The 20329-nt window shown below is 39.9% G+C and overlaps 1 protein-coding gene across 1 annotated transcript in view; it reads left to right on the top strand.

Moving 5' to 3' along the window:
* Positions 1-20329, top strand: part of LOC133467351 (disks large homolog 4-like) — a 50920-nt gene that overhangs the window by 7586 nt on the left and 23005 nt on the right. The window contains exons 2-3 of the mRNA XM_061752119.1: positions 9710-9871; positions 18292-18348. Coding sequence (XP_061608103.1) covers positions 9710-9871; positions 18292-18348 — 219 coding nt within the window. The remainder of the gene's footprint in view (positions 1-9709; positions 9872-18291; positions 18349-20329) is intronic.

Below are 20329 nucleotides of genomic sequence, written 5' to 3'. Positions count from 1 at the left end.
CCACATCCCCAAAACATGCATGGTAGGTTGATTGAAGACTCTAAATTACCCTTGGGTGTGAATGTGTGCGCGAATGGTTGTTTTTTCTATGTGCCCTGCAATTGGCTGCCGACCAATTCAGGGGTGTACCCCGCCTCTTGCCCGAAGATAGCTGGGATGGGCTCCAGCACGCCCGTGACCCTTGTGAGGATAAAGCGGTATAGAAAATGGATGGATGGATAGAAACCCTGCAAAACAGTAACCTGCAACAAAGTGCTGCTGTTTTGATAAAGGTAAACAATGTTCCATGTTGCAGTACAGGATTTTAAAGGCTTGTTCACTAGAGCTAAAATGCTTTCATTTGAAAACACATGCCTTTGCAAAGGTCTTAGGAACGGACATATGCATAATATTTCAGAAAAATAAATTCTGAAGTTAATATTCACAAGTGGACGGCGTTCGTTAATTGCAGTAGAAGTGTTGTGGTGTTATTCAACTATTCCATTATTTTTTACCTTTACTCAAACACAAATTTTTATTATTGTAGTTATAGAAATGAAGAAACGAGCAACATTAGCTTCATTAAATGAGTGCAATGCAATTTACAATACATATTTTATATAGTACTCTATGTTTTAAATTGTGGGCGGGTGGAGATCTGTGTGTGTATGTGTGTGTGTGTGGGGGGGGGGTGGGGGGGTGGGGGTGGTCACAAATGATTGTGGTCTATGAGGTGTGTCAGAAACCTTCCAGGACTCGAGTCACAAAAGATGTATTTCAAATCCAAACTACAAGTTTTCCCCTTCAAGGTAATCCCACAGGAGTTTAACACACTTTCGCAGCCTTCTCTGCCACGCCTTTGTGTAGTCCTAAAAGGATTCTTCCGGGATCCTCCGCATCCCTCTTGATGTTGTCCCCATCTTCAAAATGAGTCCCCTTGATGACCCTCTTGAGCTTATGAGAGAGGAAAAAAAACCACACTGAATGTGGTCGGGTGAGTAAGGAGGTTGCTCCAGCACGGTGATATTCTTCTTGACCAGGAACTGTCAGATACTCAGGGACTTGTGAGCAGGTGCCATGGTGAAGCAGCCATGACTTGGCCTGCTTCAACTCTCACTTATTTGTATAAACTGTGTATAGCAACAAATGGCTGTAAGCAAGAAAATAAACCCTGAAGAATCTGCATCTGGTATCTAATTCAATATGTCTAACCTTTGTAAAGTTTATATTGGGAATTACTCACACCAATGTTGTTTAGTTCAATGGAAGACAAACTGGTGAGACAGAGTACAGTATTTGTAGCCTACCTTATTTGGTGCCCCACCAGAATTGTTATAATGTAAAAACTTATAGTCCATTATCTAACTCGGGGGGGGGGACTATTGACTTCACAGAAACCCCAATGCATTACTAAAACCAATTATGCATCAGTTTCCTCGTTCACTGTATGCTGCGTACATCCATGTGTGCTCACTTTGCATTTTAATGTGCAAAGTGATGATCTATTAAACTGCATTCTCACTGATGCTTGAAGTGAACTTGTGACTTCCTCGTGTTTGTGCATAGGCAGCCAATAAGAGACGTGCATCCTATTAAAGCGCAGTGTACTGACAGGGAATAATCAGATGGCTGCATCAAAGGGCATCATTCTCATCATGTGACCAAAGATTACTGGACTTGCATGGAAGTGCATTTTTGTTTCCAGTGAAACCATTAAGCAGTGCACTGTTAAAATAAATAAATAAATAAAAAATCCACATCTTGCATGTTTGAGATTGTGGAAAAGGTTAATGCTCCAACAACGATTTTGTTTTGGAAAACAAATAGTCTATTCAGCATAACAGCATTGAGAGCACAGAGCACTGAGCTCTGTAGGGATAGGCGCCAAAAGTAATTAAATACATTTGTTTTCATACATATATTTAACCTTTAATGACTATTGGATGATACTGACGTGTTGTACCTCTCATACATGTAACTAAATAATTAAAATAAGGTAACCAAATTATAGTATTAGAACCATCTTTTCGCAAACAAAAGCGTGCTCCAACCACGATAATAATCATTATCCATCAACAAAATTGTTACATTTGTAAAGGCAGATTTCTTGATACATATCTTGTACTGGATCACATTCAAGCCTTTTGTTGTTGATTTTTTGACAATACAATTATATTCTGTTCTATTTATTAGATAGATACAGTAGGTGTACCATCTGAGAAATTTAACTTCATCTTTGTCTGTCTTTGCTACTTCCTCCATTCCTTCATTTCCTGTTTTTGAGATAAGGATGCGAGGATGCCAACATACGTAAATGTCAGATCAGATTTTAAATGTGATTCCATCAATGTTGCAGATGAATCATCTTGCAAAAATAAGATGCTAAGTCTCATTAATGCAAGAAAACAAATTAAGTGGAAATTTATCAGGGCGAGAACACGAGCAGGGGAAATGCCAAATTGAAAGGGACGAGAAGAAAAGTTGTTTTCTTTATGTATTTTTTATGATTCCCTCTCCGTCTCACTGTTGTAATGCAAACCCTCCGCATCCAAGTATTCTGCATTGGGAATTCATATTTTTAGAGTCTTGGGTTGTATAGCTGAGAGTATATTTTACAGGTCATAGAAAAGTTTTAGTTGGATAATCCAAATACAGTACTTCTCCTTGGCACAGTGAAAAATATTCAACACAGTATTTTGCAGTATCTGCATTATTTTGATAGAGAGATTGTATTATAATAATGAATACATTCTAAACTGTTTCATCCTGATACAATTTGGCACTTAACTCTTAAAAATAGTTTATCTGGAATTGGTTAAATGGTATGCAATTTTGTTGTTGGTTTCAACATCCACCATGCAGTAGACCTAAATGAAGGCGAGAATGCCGCAACCTGCTTTAATTTTAAGCAGAATAGATTGGTACAATGTCCTGCCTGGCAGAGCTTTAAGTATTTCGGCCCATGGTGAAAACAAAGTGTGTTGTTGTAGCACACATAGCTAGGGGAGGACTAACACCTGTCAGAGTGTTGTGCTGAAACACCTTGGAGAATAGTCTTAAGGTAGCGCTAGCAGAGGATGAGTGGATCCTCTGTCCTAGTGAGGCGCACGTCTATAGAAAAAAAAAAAAGTGTACTGCTGCCTGACAAGTTGTCGGCTGGCAACTGAAATCGCGATCATGCCGGAGAAGACACTGAAAATTAACTGTGAACGCAGGCAATATTTTTGGTATCAAGATTAACTAAAGTGAAAATGACAATGAAGGAAAGAAGAGGAAAGTATCATTGCATAGTTCCCTATATGAACATAAGGTACAAACCTTTTTTTTAAACCAAATTTATTTTTTATTTTTTTAACCTGCAATTGGCTGGCAACCAGTCCAGGGTGTACCCCGCCTCACGGCCAAAGTCAGATGGGATAGACTACAGCTCACCCTTGACCCTGGTGAAATTAAGCTGTATAGAATACAATAAAGTACTGTATAGTTCCATGAAACTTGTGGATGGGTGTGACATGGTCTTAGCATTTATGAACCCACTACATTAAGGTGCCAATACAGCTAAAAATGCACACTGCTTTTACACCTCCCCACAATGCAAATGGTATCCCATCCCTCCATCCATTTTCTGAGCCGCTTATCCTCACAAGGGTCGCGGAGTGCTGGAGGCTATCCCAGCTATCATTGGGCAGGAGGCGGGCTACACCCTGAACTGGTTGCCAGCCAATCGCAGGGCACATACAAATAAACAACCATTCGCACTCACATTCACACCTATGGGGAATTTAAAGTAATCAATTAACCTACCATACATGTTTTTGGGATGTGGGAGGAAACCGGAGTGCCCGGAGAAAACCCACGCAGGTACGGGGAGAACATGCAAACTCCACACAGGCGGGGCCAGGGATTGAACCCCGGATCTCAGAACTGTGAGGCAGACGCTCTAACCAGTCGGTCACCGTGCCGCCGTATCCCATCCATCTAACTTTTAATGGTGGCAGGTGTGTGCAGACTCCCATCTAGAATGAGTTTGAATGTCAAGAATTAATTCTGAACACAACCACATCGCCATTTATAAGAGGGTGTACACACTTGTGCAGCCACGTTATCTCAGTTGTTTATTTCTATTTAAAAACCTGGTATTTTAACAGGGGTGTGTACTAAATGTTAGGATTTCTTATTGAATTTGTCATGTTGCTTAAGGGAACATATGCAGGTTGTGTGTAACCTATCCCTCTTTTGTGTTTGTGGGTGAGTAAACGAAACAGGTCATTCATTACCATCTGGCTGCTTACTTGTGAGAGTGTGTGATGCTAATTGCACAAATTACTCCTCACAGTGTTGAAAAACCTGCAAATACAGCGCTCTATATTTTTTCTGTATCACTTTTGTTAACAATTCAACATAGTGGAGTTTCATTGACATATAGCTGTCAACCTCTATTATATCAATGTACATAAATGTACATGTCACATAAATATAGGTGTCTCAGCATAAAAATTGAGCACACATAATATACTCAAAGCAGGGGGCTGTAAATTAATAATAGTTATTTTGTGAAGTATCAATGTGGATTTTTTTTCCTCAAAGTAATACATAAATGAGGAGCTTCTCACAGCTCTTTTAACATTTGCAGTCAGAAGGTTCTTTGACAAATTACTTGCCTGAGAGGGCAAGGTTGAATTTCCTTCCTTCACCTAATGTGCGTCATCTAAAAGCTCAAGCTTGCTCCTTGAATTACAAACTGAGATGATGGAAGATAGCATTTGACATTTGCTCTACATTATGTTAACTCATCGAACCATTAAGGGAACGACTTATTCAGCCACTCAGTGTTGGATTATTATCACAGTACATTCAAATGCAGGCTGTGTAGACTCCTTACATTGACCTTTACAACTGAGTATTTCCTTTAAGAAGCACAGGTTTCCCACTCTGATCCAATTAAGCTCATCAGACCAGGTCCAGGTCTGATGAGCTTAATAATAATAATAATATATTTTATTGCTGCGGTAACTTAAGGGTCTGGTAGTGATATTCTAATTGTTGCAAAACTGTAATTAACACACTGCTTGCATGAACAGAAACTGAGGGAAAGCATTTCTGCATATGAGGTCCAATTATAGTAATTAAATCTGATTGAACTTTTTTCTTCGATGCTCGTTTTATGTGAGTCAGTGTACAGTACATCACAAATGAAAGCTGTTTAAAGAGATGTTCCATTCACCATTCAGTTTACTATCAAGAGAGATTGTGTGCATAATTTGCCTATTGAAGGAGAATTTACTGTGATATATATTTGAAATTACTCCCTCCATTTCTCATTGTGGTAAAAATGTAGCTTGCTAAATCTAAATATATAAATAGGCATAATATAAATAGTAAATGGCCATTTTAGATTTTATGTGTTTCCCAATGGTGCACAAAGTCTAGAATTTAGTGGTCACACTAAATGTACCTCAAGCTCCCACCCAAGGTACATTGTACAGAGTACCTAAGCATCAACTGCCACATCCCCCACTAGTGGGACAGAAGGCAACATGGCAGCGTGATGGTTGGTCATGCAGGAAAAGAGCAGGCACCAAAGTGCTTCAGGCCATTTTGTGTTGTGTCTTGTGTAATTGAATTGCTTTGTTTATGTTTTTATCCGATATTGTCAATTTACTGCTACAAGGGAGGCTTGTTTTCAATCAAGGGATGCTGGTAAAAAAAATAATTAAAAATTCTCAAGGATATACTAAAAATCAATATGTGTAGTTAATGAAAAATCTGCCTTAAATTATTTCACAACCGACAAATAGTTTTCTCTTTAACCTTCTTTGCTGCTCCCTCCATCTCGATTTCCCTTCTTTTCTTGCTGTCTCAGTGAAATGTGATCCAGGACCAATGCTGGCACCCCCCAACTGTGGCACTGTAATCTCTGTTCTGCTCCGGTTGCTAGGCAGCCTGTCTGAGATGGGCCTTGGTCGTGTAGCTCGCTCCCTCTCCGTCCCAAAAAAAGAGGAGACTGATTAGGCTAGCCATCAGACAATATTCTGATGATGCCTTCCAGTTTTTTGTAATGGGCGACGTCACTCATTTGAAGTGGAAATTGTGTCCAGAAGGCGAGGTTCATTTGTGTGTATCCAAATACCAATGCCAACCTATAGGACAACTGTGGCGACTCGCCACAGTGACACTGCTCATCTTTTGACGCGCATGTGATGGAAAATGCTGCGTGCAGATTTTCTGTCATCACACCTCCAACAAAACCTACCGTGTGTGGGGAACACGGTGGGCTGCTGGCCAGCTGCCCATGTGTGGGCTACCAGCAAGGTATGGTGGGGGTAAGGTTACGGGGAAGAACACGCATGATCTCGACTGAAGTGCTGTATGACTCATGGCGCTGCATGCTCCATAAGATTGTGGAGGATGACCGCCTTACCAGATGTAATGACTTCACTTCGTGCTTGGAGACATCACATTGTGTTAAAGTCACCAATAGATTAGTTGTTTTAACAATGCTACAGTATATTGACCAAATATCATGAGTGTTACTGCTCACAGGAAGTCCGAAACTAGGCTTCTAACCCCTGAACCACACAAAATATTCAGAACATTTTGTTTTGTAGCTATCCGTCTTCCTATAGTTACTGATTTACTGTGAAAAAGGTAAGTAAAACAAGTAAATGTTGGACTTTTTTGCACAGCACTAGATATAGTGAAACATCAAGTTTAATGCCTTTCAGGTTGTACAGTTCAGAATTTAAGTATCCTCAGCAGTTATCAAGGTTTTATGATGTGACTGCTTGACCCAGGAAAGGTACCTAATATCTATATCCTTAGAATTCAGGAGTGTGTAGCGGACATGCCACGCAAAAGATGCCACCCGGCACCCCAGCCTCGCACTACCGCCACTCCCTGCCGAGGTAGACGTTAACTCCAGAGTCACACTTGGATTAACACGTTAACGGATTAACACAATAAACTATCTTCAACAAGACACAGATATTTGCTTTGCCATGCCGACACTAAGTGGATCACGTCTGCCTGGTACGTCAAAGCGGAGACCCAAGGATGATGAGTTCGCCCCCGGAGGCTAAGTTAATTAACTCCCCGCCAGTCGAAGGATTGCACCCACAAAGACGCCTCCACCCTGCTGAGTGCTGCTACTTGGGAGTTGGAACAGGCAACAGTGAAACCCACGGGGAACGGAACGACACTACAGACATGGGTTCATAAGACAGTCTGTGACTCGACTAGGAGTCAATATTTTAAGAACTTTACATGAACAACACTAGTGACTGTATTGCTGCAAACTTGAATGTCTAACGTCAAATCTGTTTTCGAAACTGAACCAGATGAAATGTCTCACCCCACGGCACAAATGTCACATGAAAATAGTAATGTTCTCCACACCACATAAATTTGAAACATTCATTACAGGTATGAAAGAGGATGAGCGTAGAACAATGCAGGGTGGGAAAATGGTCTCGTTATCTTAAACCCAATAATTAATATTTTATTCCACTAGTTTTAAACCACAAAATAATCCTAGAATGGAAAAATAACGCCAAAAGGCAGTCCAGCCCCTCGGTGTTCGCGAAGGTGGTAGAAAAGGAAGGGGGGTAAACCCCCCCTTTTTGACCCGCTCTGGCCATAAAAGAGGCCGGAGCTGGGAGAAGTTGAGAAGTTTTTGGAGTCTTGGTGGAGAAGCCTTCCTTTGGTCACCCCGACCAACTCGCTGACGACCACACCAGCCAGGATGCCCACCTCACCCGAGTTGGCAAGGACACATCGTCCGATCCCCGGCTGGAGCGCTTCCTGCAAGCGCTCCACGCCACCCTGCTTGGCGGCCCGAAGTCAGTCCGAGGGAACGGAGGTGGACGCAATGCGCCCGCTCCGAAAGTCACCCGAGAGACGTCCTGCCTGAGAACTCGGTGGCCTCCTGCTTTCCTCCCTTTTTCCTCCCTCCCTTCCGTCAAATCCACCTGCTCCCGGTGCGGACCAGGCCGGCCGACCACTCGGGAGCCTGACTCGCCTGCCTCAAACGCGTTCCAGACACGTAAGTCCAACATTGCGGTCTACTAAAAGTACGGATTAGTACATATTTGGGTTTATATTAACGAGACCAGGAGTCCTCAGCTATATGCATTCTCTACACGTCCATTCTGCTCATCTCACGTCACAAATCCCTTCCTTCGCCAATGTTCGTAGATATCTTGTTTGTTTTGTGTTTGTCTGTGTTTTATCCTGTAAAAACCCCTTTTGATTATTAAATTTTCTATAAAATTCACCACTTGCATTGATTATGTGTGTGTTTGGGCTCGGAACAAAACCTCTAGAAAGTCTAGAACTCAAAGTTCCTAAAATGTAGCCACCATAAGAGACTGATTATAAAGGTTTGTCGTCATTTCGCCTCAAGTTAAACTTGTAAAAATATGACATGGTGCCCCTCATATCTATCAAATATCTTGATTTAGAACACTGTAATTTAAAATTACGATAACCCGGAAGTGACGCAGGCGCCGCTTCCAACTCATCGTTTTCTTCTAAATTACGCACAATTTTTACAAATCTAATAAACGCTACAAGTGTGAAGCTCATTGTTGTCACAGGCCACATTTTAATTATGGCTTCCCTCAGAGGGTTGTTATGACTGTATCCTTGTAAATTAATTATCGCCTCATATACATACAGTGTATACACAACAAACTGATGGATAACTAATTTTGAAATCAGAAACCAATAAAAAAAATGTTTGTCAACTACAGTATTATTTCTTTTAAAAGGGGGATTGGTACGCAAAAATGCTTGCAATAGCTCAACCTTATTAAGTGAAGATCATTTGCAATTTTGTTAATTTAGCAAGAAACATGAGGTCAACAAACTGATTTTCTTATGTGGGCCACAAATAGATGTGGCAGGCCAAGAGTTTGACACCCATGCCTTAGATCAATCTTAAATGTTCCACTGCATCAGAGTAGGGACAGTAACCCCTTTTTGAAACTGAGAGCTACTTCTTGGTTACTGATTAATGTGAATACCAGTTCGATGCAAAATTAGCTTAAAATTGTTGTTATTATTTAATAATTAATTAGATTTATCTATGTGAAGATACACATCATGTTAACGAGTTATCACAATAATTATCAACAATGATTTAACAATGTCGGAAACAGATACATATCAAATTGAAACACTTTATTTCTATAAACCTCTACAAGTGTTTACATCTTCAAATGATCACTTCTACAACATTCCCAACAATGTCCCATCACTGGTAAGCTATTTTTAGAAAAACCCACAGACTGTGGTTCTTGGGTGCGACTTTGTGCCCACGAGCACCATGTTGGTGACCCCTGCACTGCATAATGTGATATCCCACATACTGTATGTACTGGACATAATGTTCAAGAAAATACAGCCATCCATCCATCCATTTTCTACACTGCTTAACCTATTTAGGGTCGTGGGGCGCTATCCCAGCTTACTTCAGGCGAAAGGCAGACTGCACCCTGAACTGGTCGCCAGTCAGTTGCAGGGCACATACAGAGACAGACAATCATTCAGACTCACATTCACACCATCAGTGAGCAGGAACTGAACCCACACTGCCTGCCCCGAAGTCAGGCGACTGTACCACTACACCACCAGGTGTACACTACACTTCAAGAAAATACAGCATTCTTCAAATTCCATCCCAATAGCTGCCTCTCTTAATTTGGGGACACTTTTATGCTTGTTTCTGCAGAAGTACAGGTACCAGGATGAGGAGACGCCCCCCTTGGAGCACAGTCCAGCACATCTGGCTCCAGGGAAAAGTGCCGAAATGCTGCACATGAGCGACAAGAACCTTGCCGCCATGGAGGCCATACATGGCTACACGCCACACACACATATATCCCCTGTCAAGGTGAGGACAACACACACCAGCTTATGGTTTTTGTGGATCAATATTTAACACTATTACAACAGCTCATTGCAATCAACTATCAGCACTTGTGGACCGTGTATTGTGCAGCATAGCCATAACTACTTCTTGACATGAGCATGAACATTTTGAAGCATACCTCAGTCATTCTCATTATTATTCTCATTCTCATCAATCTTAATATTTTAGACAAGCCACATGATGTTTGCTACAGCAGCTCTGAGCTGTTATTCAACTGGTAATTGAGAGCCCTTCAGCTTATTTAAATGAACTATGGGGTATACTGTAAATGGGCCAAGTTGTTTTCATGTATTTTTTGCTCAAGAAAAAAGTATTTTCCATTTATATCAATCCATTTTGGAGAAATTGGTAAATAACTGATTTGCTTGGAAAACCCCTTTTTCATCACAAAATCGACACCCCCACCCCATGTCTCGGTGAGTCATAAATGGCAGAAGTGGACACCAACTTAACTGTGTAGCCGGAGTGGAAAAATTAATGTGCTGTACAATAAAGTGGCAGTATTTAGTCATAATTTATATATTGTTGCTGTCCGGTGGAATCACCCTCCACACCTCCAAAATGACAATCCATCCATTTTCCATAGCACTTATCCTCACTAGGGTCGCCGGTGTGCTGGAGCCTCAAAAAAAGAAAAAAAAAACGACTGCTTGCTTGAGTTTCCAAACACCGCTTTGTTCAAGTTGATAAAGTACCGTATATTGCTTTATTATACCATTGCACTCTAACATGAACACAACAGCTAGCACCCCGAAGTTATGTTAAATCGCTAATTTAATATGCTGAAAAATCGCGAATGCATTAGGGTGTCATTGATTAAAAGGGGACGAACACAGCACCAGTCAACCATGGAAATCAAAGTCACATCACAGCAACGCATGTGTCAGGGCATCCATCGGAACACCTTTCAGACATCTTAGATTCATTATTGATGCAATCAGGTCATCTGCAAATACTATACCTTGTGGGATGATGTGGCTCTCTTCTTTCTTCAAAGGGGCATTTCAATAATCAATTTAAAAAAAAACAAGCTTACTAAAATGTTCTTCTCTCTTTTCATTCATTGTCGAAAAAAAAACATTCAGACTTTCAATATAGGTGAGAATTATATTGAAGAATAGTTAGTAGCTCAATGAGGAAATGTCCTCGCCTGCTGCACCTGATGTTTCAGGGCTTGACAGGCTGACATGACCAAAATGTGGACGGGCCAAAATGACTCTAACACATAATATAGTACATAGTTACAAAAACACTTACAATTTAAACTATGTAGTTTAAATGAATAAATTCCTTTTAATGTACAGTATTATAATCACATAAAAGTCCAACCGACTGTAGATTTACACTTTCCACCAGGAGAAAAAGGGTATGGCGCTATTTGATATGGCAGCCAAACAACATTATAGTTGAAGTGCAAGCCAACATGAGATGCAGTCAGTAAATATGAATCAAAGATTCATTTATCCTAATAGGTTGCAAGGTGGAAATCTGTAAAGTCTGTAACAACAAATGCTTTATAGCTGCTCGTTTTGTGCATGTGAAAATGCTAATAAAATCATTATGTAATGTAAGTGACCACTATAATTTTCTAGGTATTAATCAATTACTAATACTGTACAACTTTTTCAAAACTGAAAATAAAGGACTGTGCAAAAGTAACTAATTAAAATTCACAACGCATCTCGATAAAGGTTTTGGCCTTGGTGGAGGGCCACCCGATACTGTGAGTAACAATCTTTTTTTTATCTGTGATCGTTAGAGCATTACTAAAACAACCAATTCAATGCTGCCTATGACCTTTGAACAGTACTGTGCTGTACGACAATTACAATATTCCCAAATTTTTTATATCCTCCTAAATAATTGTGAGCCCAATCTTTTCCTCTGGAATTCGGAATTGCATAGAAGACAGCACAATTGGCCTTTCGGTTCGCTCTACAGATACTGAACTGCTGTGTGATATTAATTTCAAACTCTTTGAAATGTAAACACAACTACACACCAAAGCTAACTGGCATCAATAAAAACATGATCACGGTTACTTTTACAGCTTTGTTATATACTGTACAAAAAGCACTTGCAAATGGAAGTGTAACCTATAATGCTCACTTAATAATGATCCGTTTCACGTACCCACTCGTGTTGTTGAACAGCTTTTAAGAGTTCCTCTGTCTGCAGGTAGTGTTTATCTATGTGTCACATGGGACTGCAATGTCACGGAGAGCAAATATGTCCATTATTCTCTCTTTTTAATGAGCGGAGAGAAGAGACTGAGAGACAGAGCTCTGCCCCTGCTTTTTAAATCAGGTCCTGGTCAGTTTGAGTTGCGGTGGTCATGGAGTTTGTCCTACGGGGTGCTGTGAGGTATTTGGGGAAGGCTGTCAAACTGGCAGCCATATGCATAAACGAGGATTGGGAAGTGAGGTAGCTACCACAGCCGCATGGAGCAGCTCATTAGTGGACACAGTGCATCAGACCACACTCTCTTTTTAATGTTGTTTTAATGAGCATCACATCTGCATGCAAGCACATATTAGGAGTGGACAGCAAAATTCCCATAGTACAATTGTTTAAATAATGTACAAATACAGTGAAACCTCTAAATTTGAATGTCCCTGAAATCATGCAGTTAGGGATTCTCCCCCAAAATTTAGGAAATTTTGAGACTCGCACTAAATTTCCCAGATTCTTTATGAGACCTCAGTCGGACTAGCATTAAAGAGCAACCTTTATGCATACATTTTGTTTGTTTGTTTGCTTGTTTGTTTTTTTGCTTGTTGGGGCATTTTTCTTACAACTAAAAGAAGGAGAAGACTTAACCAGGGGAGTTTCAAGAAGAAATTGAGAGGAATAGACACCGGAATTTACATGAAGAGGACAGCAGTAAGAATCCCGTTTTCTGACACATCTTAACTTTGTGTTTTTTTTTCCTTTACAGTTCTTAAATTATTTTTACACAAATGTCAAAATATGATATACACGAGGTTCATTTGTGACATGACTTAGCCTTCCCTTTACGCCTGTTTTCAAAGTTGAAGTATAGTTAACTAATATTTACTCACTGATGGTTAAGAGTGTTAAAATATTACTTAAAAATGTCTGTAAAGGCAATGAAGGTTTTATGATGTGGCGCTTTGACTGTGAAACAGATTATTCTATTTCCACTACTTCCTTTGGGAAAACGAAACCCAAAAATCTGAACCAATCAGAGGTCAACGAGTATCCAGAAACGGATTGTGGTCAACCTTGGCCTGGACTGCATGGTCGCCCACCAATCGTAGAGTCAAAGCTTTAATTAAATGCAAATTTTACTTTGTTACATTAAACTAAATTCAACTCGCTACAAAGGTTACTCACCAGTTAGTACTTGAGTAGTTTTTTTTTCACTGAATACTTATTTTACAGAAGTAATTATTTGGAGGACTACATTTTACTTTTGCTTGAGTCATACTCTAAAGTTAGAATAGTCGTATACGTGAGTACAATTTTTGACTACTCTACCCACTTCTGCCTAAAACTACCATGAGCGTTAAATGCTATTAAAAGCCATGCACAATCTTAAATGCTGTGGCAAATCTATGAGAGGAAAGAAATTAAATGTGTACAAAAAGATCTGCATGCCTGATTTAACTCATTTCAAATGCTAGAAAACACTGTCCTTTACCAGTGTTTCTTGGCGACTTCATTAGTTCCCTTACTCTTAGGGGAAGTTGTCATTCAGCACCGTGCTGTGGAATTGATAATTATTCAGAGATGAGAAATACACCATTTATAATAGGGACTTGGGGGGAAGACGTGCTTCTTTCCCTAAAATTTACCATTAGCAGATAATCAAAGTCTATTTACTTTTTTTTTTTTTTTTTACTCTGCGGTGTGTGCCACATAGTATTTCTGATCCATTACATAAGTCATTCATTCCTCCCAGGGGCGAAAAGTAGCACAAACGTATTTCTTCTCTCTGCATGTGTAAGTCCATTTGGGAAATCCAATGTTTTTGGCTAGAGGTGAGTGAAAGCAACTTTGTGCCATTCCTTTCGAGCAGTGTTTCCCAACCTTTATTGCAAAGCCCCCATTTTCCATCAGAAAAAGCTCACGGCACAGCACCAAACAAATAATGACAAAAAAAGTAGACAGTTTCGAGTGAAATAATTCTGACCTTGCCACAGTTTACTCACCAATGTACGGGCTCAGTATGAAATGTGGGTCTTTTTAATTGAACACAATGTTTTGTTGTAACACTTTGGCGATATCTGCCCCACTCCTGCTTCATCTACACTGGTTTTATAATCTAATAAACACATGGATTTATCTATGTTCACCACAGTTTATTATAAGACCTTCTTATACAACCCCAATTCCAATGAAGTTGGGACGTTTTGTTAAACATAAGTAAAAACAGAATACAATCATTTGCAAATCGTGTTCAACCTATATTTAATTGAATACACTATAAAGACAAGATATTTAATGTTCAAACTGATAAACTTTATTGTTTTTAGCAAATAATCATTAATTTAGAATTTTATGGCTCCAACATGTTCCAAAAAAGCTGGGACAAGGTCATGTTTACCACTGTGTTACATCACCTTTTCTTTTAACAACATTCAATACACGTTTGGAAACTAAGGACACTAATTGTTGAAGCCTTGCCGGTGGAATTCTTTCCCATTCTTGCTTGATGTACAGCTTCAGCTGTTCAACAGTCCGGGGTCTCCGTTGTCGTATTTTACGCTTCATAATGCACCACACATATTCAATGGGAGACAGGTCTGGATTACAGGCAGGCCAGTAGAGTACCCAAACTCTTTTACTACGAAGCCTCGCTGTTGTAACACGTGCAGAATGTAGTTTGGCATTGTCTTGCTGAAATAAGCAGGGGCATCCATGAAAAAGACATTGCCTGGATGGCAGCATATGTTTCTCCAAAACATGTATGTACCTTTCAGCATTAATGGTGCCTTCACAGATGTGTAAGTTACCATGCCATTGGCACTAACACAGCCCCATACCATCACAGATGGTGGCTTTTGAACTTTGCGTCCATAACAGTCCGGATGGTTCTTTTCCTCTTTGGCCCGGAGGGCACGACGTCCACAATTTCCCAAAACAATTTGAACTGTGGACTTGTCGGACCACAGAACACAGAGAAGCCGGCGGCGTTTCTAGGTGTTGTTGATAAATGGCTTTTGATTTGCATAGTAGAGTTTCAAGTTGCACTTACGGATGTAGCGCTGAACTGTATTTACTGACATTGGTTTTCTGAAGTGTTCCTGAGCCCATGTGGTGATATCCTTTACACATTGATGTTGGTTTTTGATGCAGTGCCGCCTGAGGCATCGAAGGTCACGGGCATTCAATGTTGGTTTTCAGCCTTGCCGCTTACATGCAGTGATTTCTCCAGATTCTCTGAACCTTTTGATGATATTATGGACAGTAGATGATGAAATCCATAACTTCCTTTCAATTTTACGTTGTGGAACATTGTCCTTAAACTGTTTGACTATTTTCTCATGCACTTGTTCACAAAGAGGTGAACCTCGCCCCATCTTTGCTTGTGAATGCCTGAGCAATTCAGGGAAGCTCCTTTTATATCCAATCATGGCACCCACCTGTTCCCAATTAGCCTGTTCACCTGTGGGATGTTCCAAACAGGTGTTTGATGAGCATTCCTCAACTTTCTCAGTCTTTTTTGCCACCTGTCCCAGCTTGTTTGGAACGTGTTGCAGCCATAAAATTCTAAGTTAATGATTATTTGCTAAAAAAAATCAAGTTGATCAAGTTTGAACATTAAATATCTTGTCTTTGTAGTGTATTCAATTAAATATAGGTTGAACATGTTTTGCAAATCATTGTATTCTGTTTTTATTTATGTTTAACACAACGTCCCAACTTCATTGGAATTGGGGTTGTAGATTATTTTTTTCCATAGCTTTTTTTTCCATTAAAAAAAAATGTTGACAGAAATTAATGCATCTTAAAAACAAGAGTGCTCATAAAAAACCTATATTGGAAAAGTACCTGACAGTACAATCATATGAAATATCATACTACAAAAGTACTGCTTTACTGTATCTACTCTTCTCAGGCTCTATATGATGAAGAAACTGGTTGATGATGATAAATTTGATGATGAGATGACTTTGGTGTTTTCTTTTGGTATAGATTTTTGTGTGTGTTGTGTGTGTATTACTGTGTGCTACAGTGAGTTTGTTTGTGCAATACTGATTTCCCTCTCCTGCATGCGTCCTATTTCCGATCCTATAGTTTCACACAACCTATTGATTTGTAAGCTTCTCCTCCCCCTTCGCACTGCACCAATATCTCCTTAAACCTGTTCTCACAACAATTTAGTAGGATTTCATATGAAAAGTAATGCATAGTAATTATGGGAAAATGTGCATATTTTTATGTTACGTATGAGTTCCCATTAAATTCTTGTGAGATCATACTGCCTTGATCCCTCTCTCTGCTTGTTGGCAATAAAGTTAAAAAAAAAAAAAGCAGATTTACAATCCACGTTTTAACGCTAAAAATTAAAGACAATGTTCATATTGTATGTGTAATGAAACATCTTAAACGCCAGTCAGTAAATCAGCTTCATGGAGCCTATCAAGACTATTAGGCTTTAATGTTGAACTGGGGAGTGTAGTTTAATTAGGTATTGATGACAGCTTGGAAAAAGTAAGGGCAAAGCAAGTCCCATGGAAAAATGGTGTCCTCACATTTGACAGAAAAGGAGAGGTCAAAAAGTTAACATGTTAATATTAACCCGTGAAAACAATAAAAATACTCAAGTCTTAACTTTATGGGAAAGGCATCATGCAAATATTATTAGCGTCACAGATGCCCCTCAGGTATGTTGCGGTCTCTACGACCTATTGCGCTATAGTAGCTGTCCAGTTTATGGATTGTTGTGGCGAAAAGGTCAAACAAAAAAAGCAAAACATATACGCATAGTTAATCATTTAATACTAGCCAAATTGAGGTCTCATGAGGTATGCTGTAGTCCTGTGCGAACTGTTGACGTCTTATTGACGTCTTCCTTGATGGTATAGAGTTTTGTATGACTTCAGAGCCATATTTTACTGAAATTGAAGGTTGAATTCTGACTTGTACAAACTTGGGGCGCCAACTTTAAAGTCCCTGAAAAGTGAGACTGCACACCTCTTCTGAATTTGACACACTACAGAGAAGCATGTTGTTACCGACCTTGCATAGTATATAAAATGAGGCTACAAAATCATGAAAAATAAAGCTGTTGTCTCTGCTTTCAAATGCTGTGGGAGTGTCCGCTGAATATGTGAAATCACATCCTGCTAAAAAAGGGATGCTCTTTCATCTAGCATCTTTCTTATGGGTATACATCCATACATGTTTGAGTCGCGGAAATATATCCACTTAAAACCTCCGGTGGCTGGAGTATATCCCAACAGATCGTTGCGGAGCTTTTCATGCTGCGACAAGAGGCGCGACCCACCAGCTTGTGAGCAAGCTAACAGGCTTCCGGGGATTCTCGCTGTCATTGGATGGGCGGCGGGCTCGTCCGCAGCGTTACCTCCTCGCTTGGGAATTTAAATAATGACACAGAGTTGTTCTGTAAATTGTGACATCCAGGGAAAATGCATTTTCTGGCTTTAGGCATCGCTAGCTAAGTAACTGCATGCTGTAGTGGTAGAAATGCAGCAATTACTTCTCACTACATAACTCGAAATTGCGCCGGATAACCACTGATACGAACAAAGGCGCTCAAGTTCTTATAATGTGGGGGAGCGGATAGTCATGCCTGATGGCCAAATGCGTCACTGCATGGGCACGGCTTTAGACGCCCAAAGAAAAAGAAAATTAAAATGGTGAAAAACTGTTTCACGGTATTGTCTCTACTTCTCAGTCTTTGCATGTTTTCAGCAATTATCTTCGAACAGGTATCATTTATTTAGAAACAAATTTCTAAATTCGCTTTACGGGGTCTTTAAAAGTTCCAATGTAAGGTATTTTCAGGCCACTAATTACCTCATACGTTTGGCGTTATAGGGTTAATGACAATAACTACAAGAGCTTTAATGAACTACAGTGTGTTATAAAAATTAATGTACACATACAGTAGAGAATACTTTAAGACTGAAATGGGCGTGGTCCAAGCTAGGAACAAGGGAGCAATATAATATTTCATAGATTTTAATTATTGCCTTCATCAATATTTATAGTATTCTTGTATCAGCTCTGGTGACCTGCTTTCCAACATTTTCTGCTGAGAGCTCACTGTGACATGAAGCTGTCAGCATCCGCCCTGATAAATTAAAACATAAAATAAGCCTTTGTTCTCCCCCTGAGCCCACCTGCACGTCTTGCACAATTACCCTCTCCCTTTTGTTGTTTTGCAGCCAGTGTTGATGTCTACAGGACACACTCCAATGTACACCTCTGCTGTTTCCACACTGGTAAGAGCACTACCCCGCCGTGCCTGTGCCGAAAGCCTGAAAGTTGTCATCAACAGCCGTCATCGTCCAGACTCGCTTGTATGCTCATTTCCTGTCGTTTTCCTTGGTCTGGTCTTGGCCTGTTCGCTCACAGATTAAAATTAGATAATCATCTCTTATTCCAAGCCATTTATCTGTAGCAAAGATGAGGTCATCTTTTTGGTGGTTGTGTCACAGTTCATTTAAAAAACATATCTATCATTGTATGTGAATATCCTTCACTAAAACCCCAAACCTATTCAGTTCTGTGCTTCCGTCAATCTATGACAGACATTACATGTTTATTCTGTTGTTTTCTGCACTTAAAGTGTAACTACAGTGGGCGTGTGTTTAATACAATGTGAATTACAAAACATTTTACCATAATGTCTTACTACATACTATTTAGTCTTCAAAGGTTTTCTCAGGGTAAGTTAGTCCAGACAAATATATCCTAAAACATGTTGATAAGCATGAAATTACTCAGAGCAACGATGGAACAAATCCCCCAGGGGTCACTTTTTAACTGTCCCTAGCCTGTGATTTAGAGAGAAATATCACCTTCTTTATTGCAGATAACACATTAATTTATAGGTGTCAGTGTTTGACCATAAAAAGTGGTATTCATGACCTTGAGCACATCATTATTATTATCTCTTAATAAACTTTTGTCAAAATCAGACAGGTGGTGTTAATCTCATGCTTTATGAATTGCTCACATCACTTTTAGTAAACCAAAAAATCAAACACTACGAGCCTGCAAGTAACAACACCAAGCATGACAACAAATGTATTTTATGTATTTTACACATGCTTACTTCTATTTTTTTCACAATGGTTAGGCAAAGGAGACACTGCCTCAGTGATGCATTGCAGTACGTGCGTGGGCATCATTGCAGCTGGTGTAGTACTCGTGTGGTCGTGTTGACGTGTAGGTGGTGTCGTCAGTCTGTCGCTTTATGGCATTAATGGCGCGGGGCTCGCCAACACTCCAGGCCTCATTGATTTACAGGTAGGAGGCTCTTAGCGAGCACTGCAATACTTCGCAAAGCCAGTAAGAGGAGATTCTCTGGGTGATGTGCAGGATCCAGCACACATCTGGTTTCGCATCAAAAAGCTGGTTTAGTTGCAGTCATAACAGTCGGTACTCACTATGGGATTACATTTCATCATAATTTGTTTAGATGAAAAGTTATTACATTGCTATAAATAGGTGAAAATGTCAAGCTCTAAATCTAAGCTTCAAATGGGTAAATGTGATATTGATGATGCACTTTATTGATAAATGAAGAACTGTATAGTGAGAAGATTTATTAGTCCCAGACTTGCAGAGCTGGTAGAGAGAACCAGGGAGCTTTTCTTATCTTTGTCTTTTCTAATGAAAAAGGATGCAAATCACTTTAGCTCGAATTTAAAGAAGAAAAAAAAACACACACACACAAATCATCCTCAAAGACTGTCAACCGCTCACAGATGTGTTTGACATACATCTTTAATTCCTGGCTTCTATAGCGTTTCCCCAAGAGATCTCGATTATACCATCTCCTCTCTGCTCTGCACTTTTGTCAGGCCTGTATCTGCTGTCTATCTTCATTTTCTTCGTCCGCCTTACTTTTCTTTAATAAATGTTTAAAGATGTCCCTGCAGCTTCAGTGTAATTACTGTGCGGCAGCAGTCCAGGTCCGTTGGGAAAGGAAGGGCATAACTATGCATGCAAAAGGAGGGGGTGAGAGCTGCTCACGCTGTATGAATGACAGAAGACAGATAGAGAGGGCCCCCCCACTTAGAAAGGAGACATAATTGGAAAGGTAAGATGGAGGAGTTTTCTCAAACAAAATGAGAACGTCAGCTGACAGCTTGTCCTTCTGCATGTCCATACATAAGTATGATCAATGAATATGTCCACTGTATGTGTGTGTACTGTATACTGTATACTGTATTTCATGTCAACCAATTTGTCTTT

The sequence above is a fragment of the Phyllopteryx taeniolatus genome, chromosome 17, assembly GCF_024500385.1.
Source record: "Phyllopteryx taeniolatus isolate TA_2022b chromosome 17, UOR_Ptae_1.2, whole genome shotgun sequence".
Taxonomy (NCBI): Eukaryota; Metazoa; Chordata; class Actinopteri; order Syngnathiformes; family Syngnathidae; genus Phyllopteryx; species Phyllopteryx taeniolatus.
This window is presented reverse-complemented; position numbering and strand designations above follow the sequence as displayed.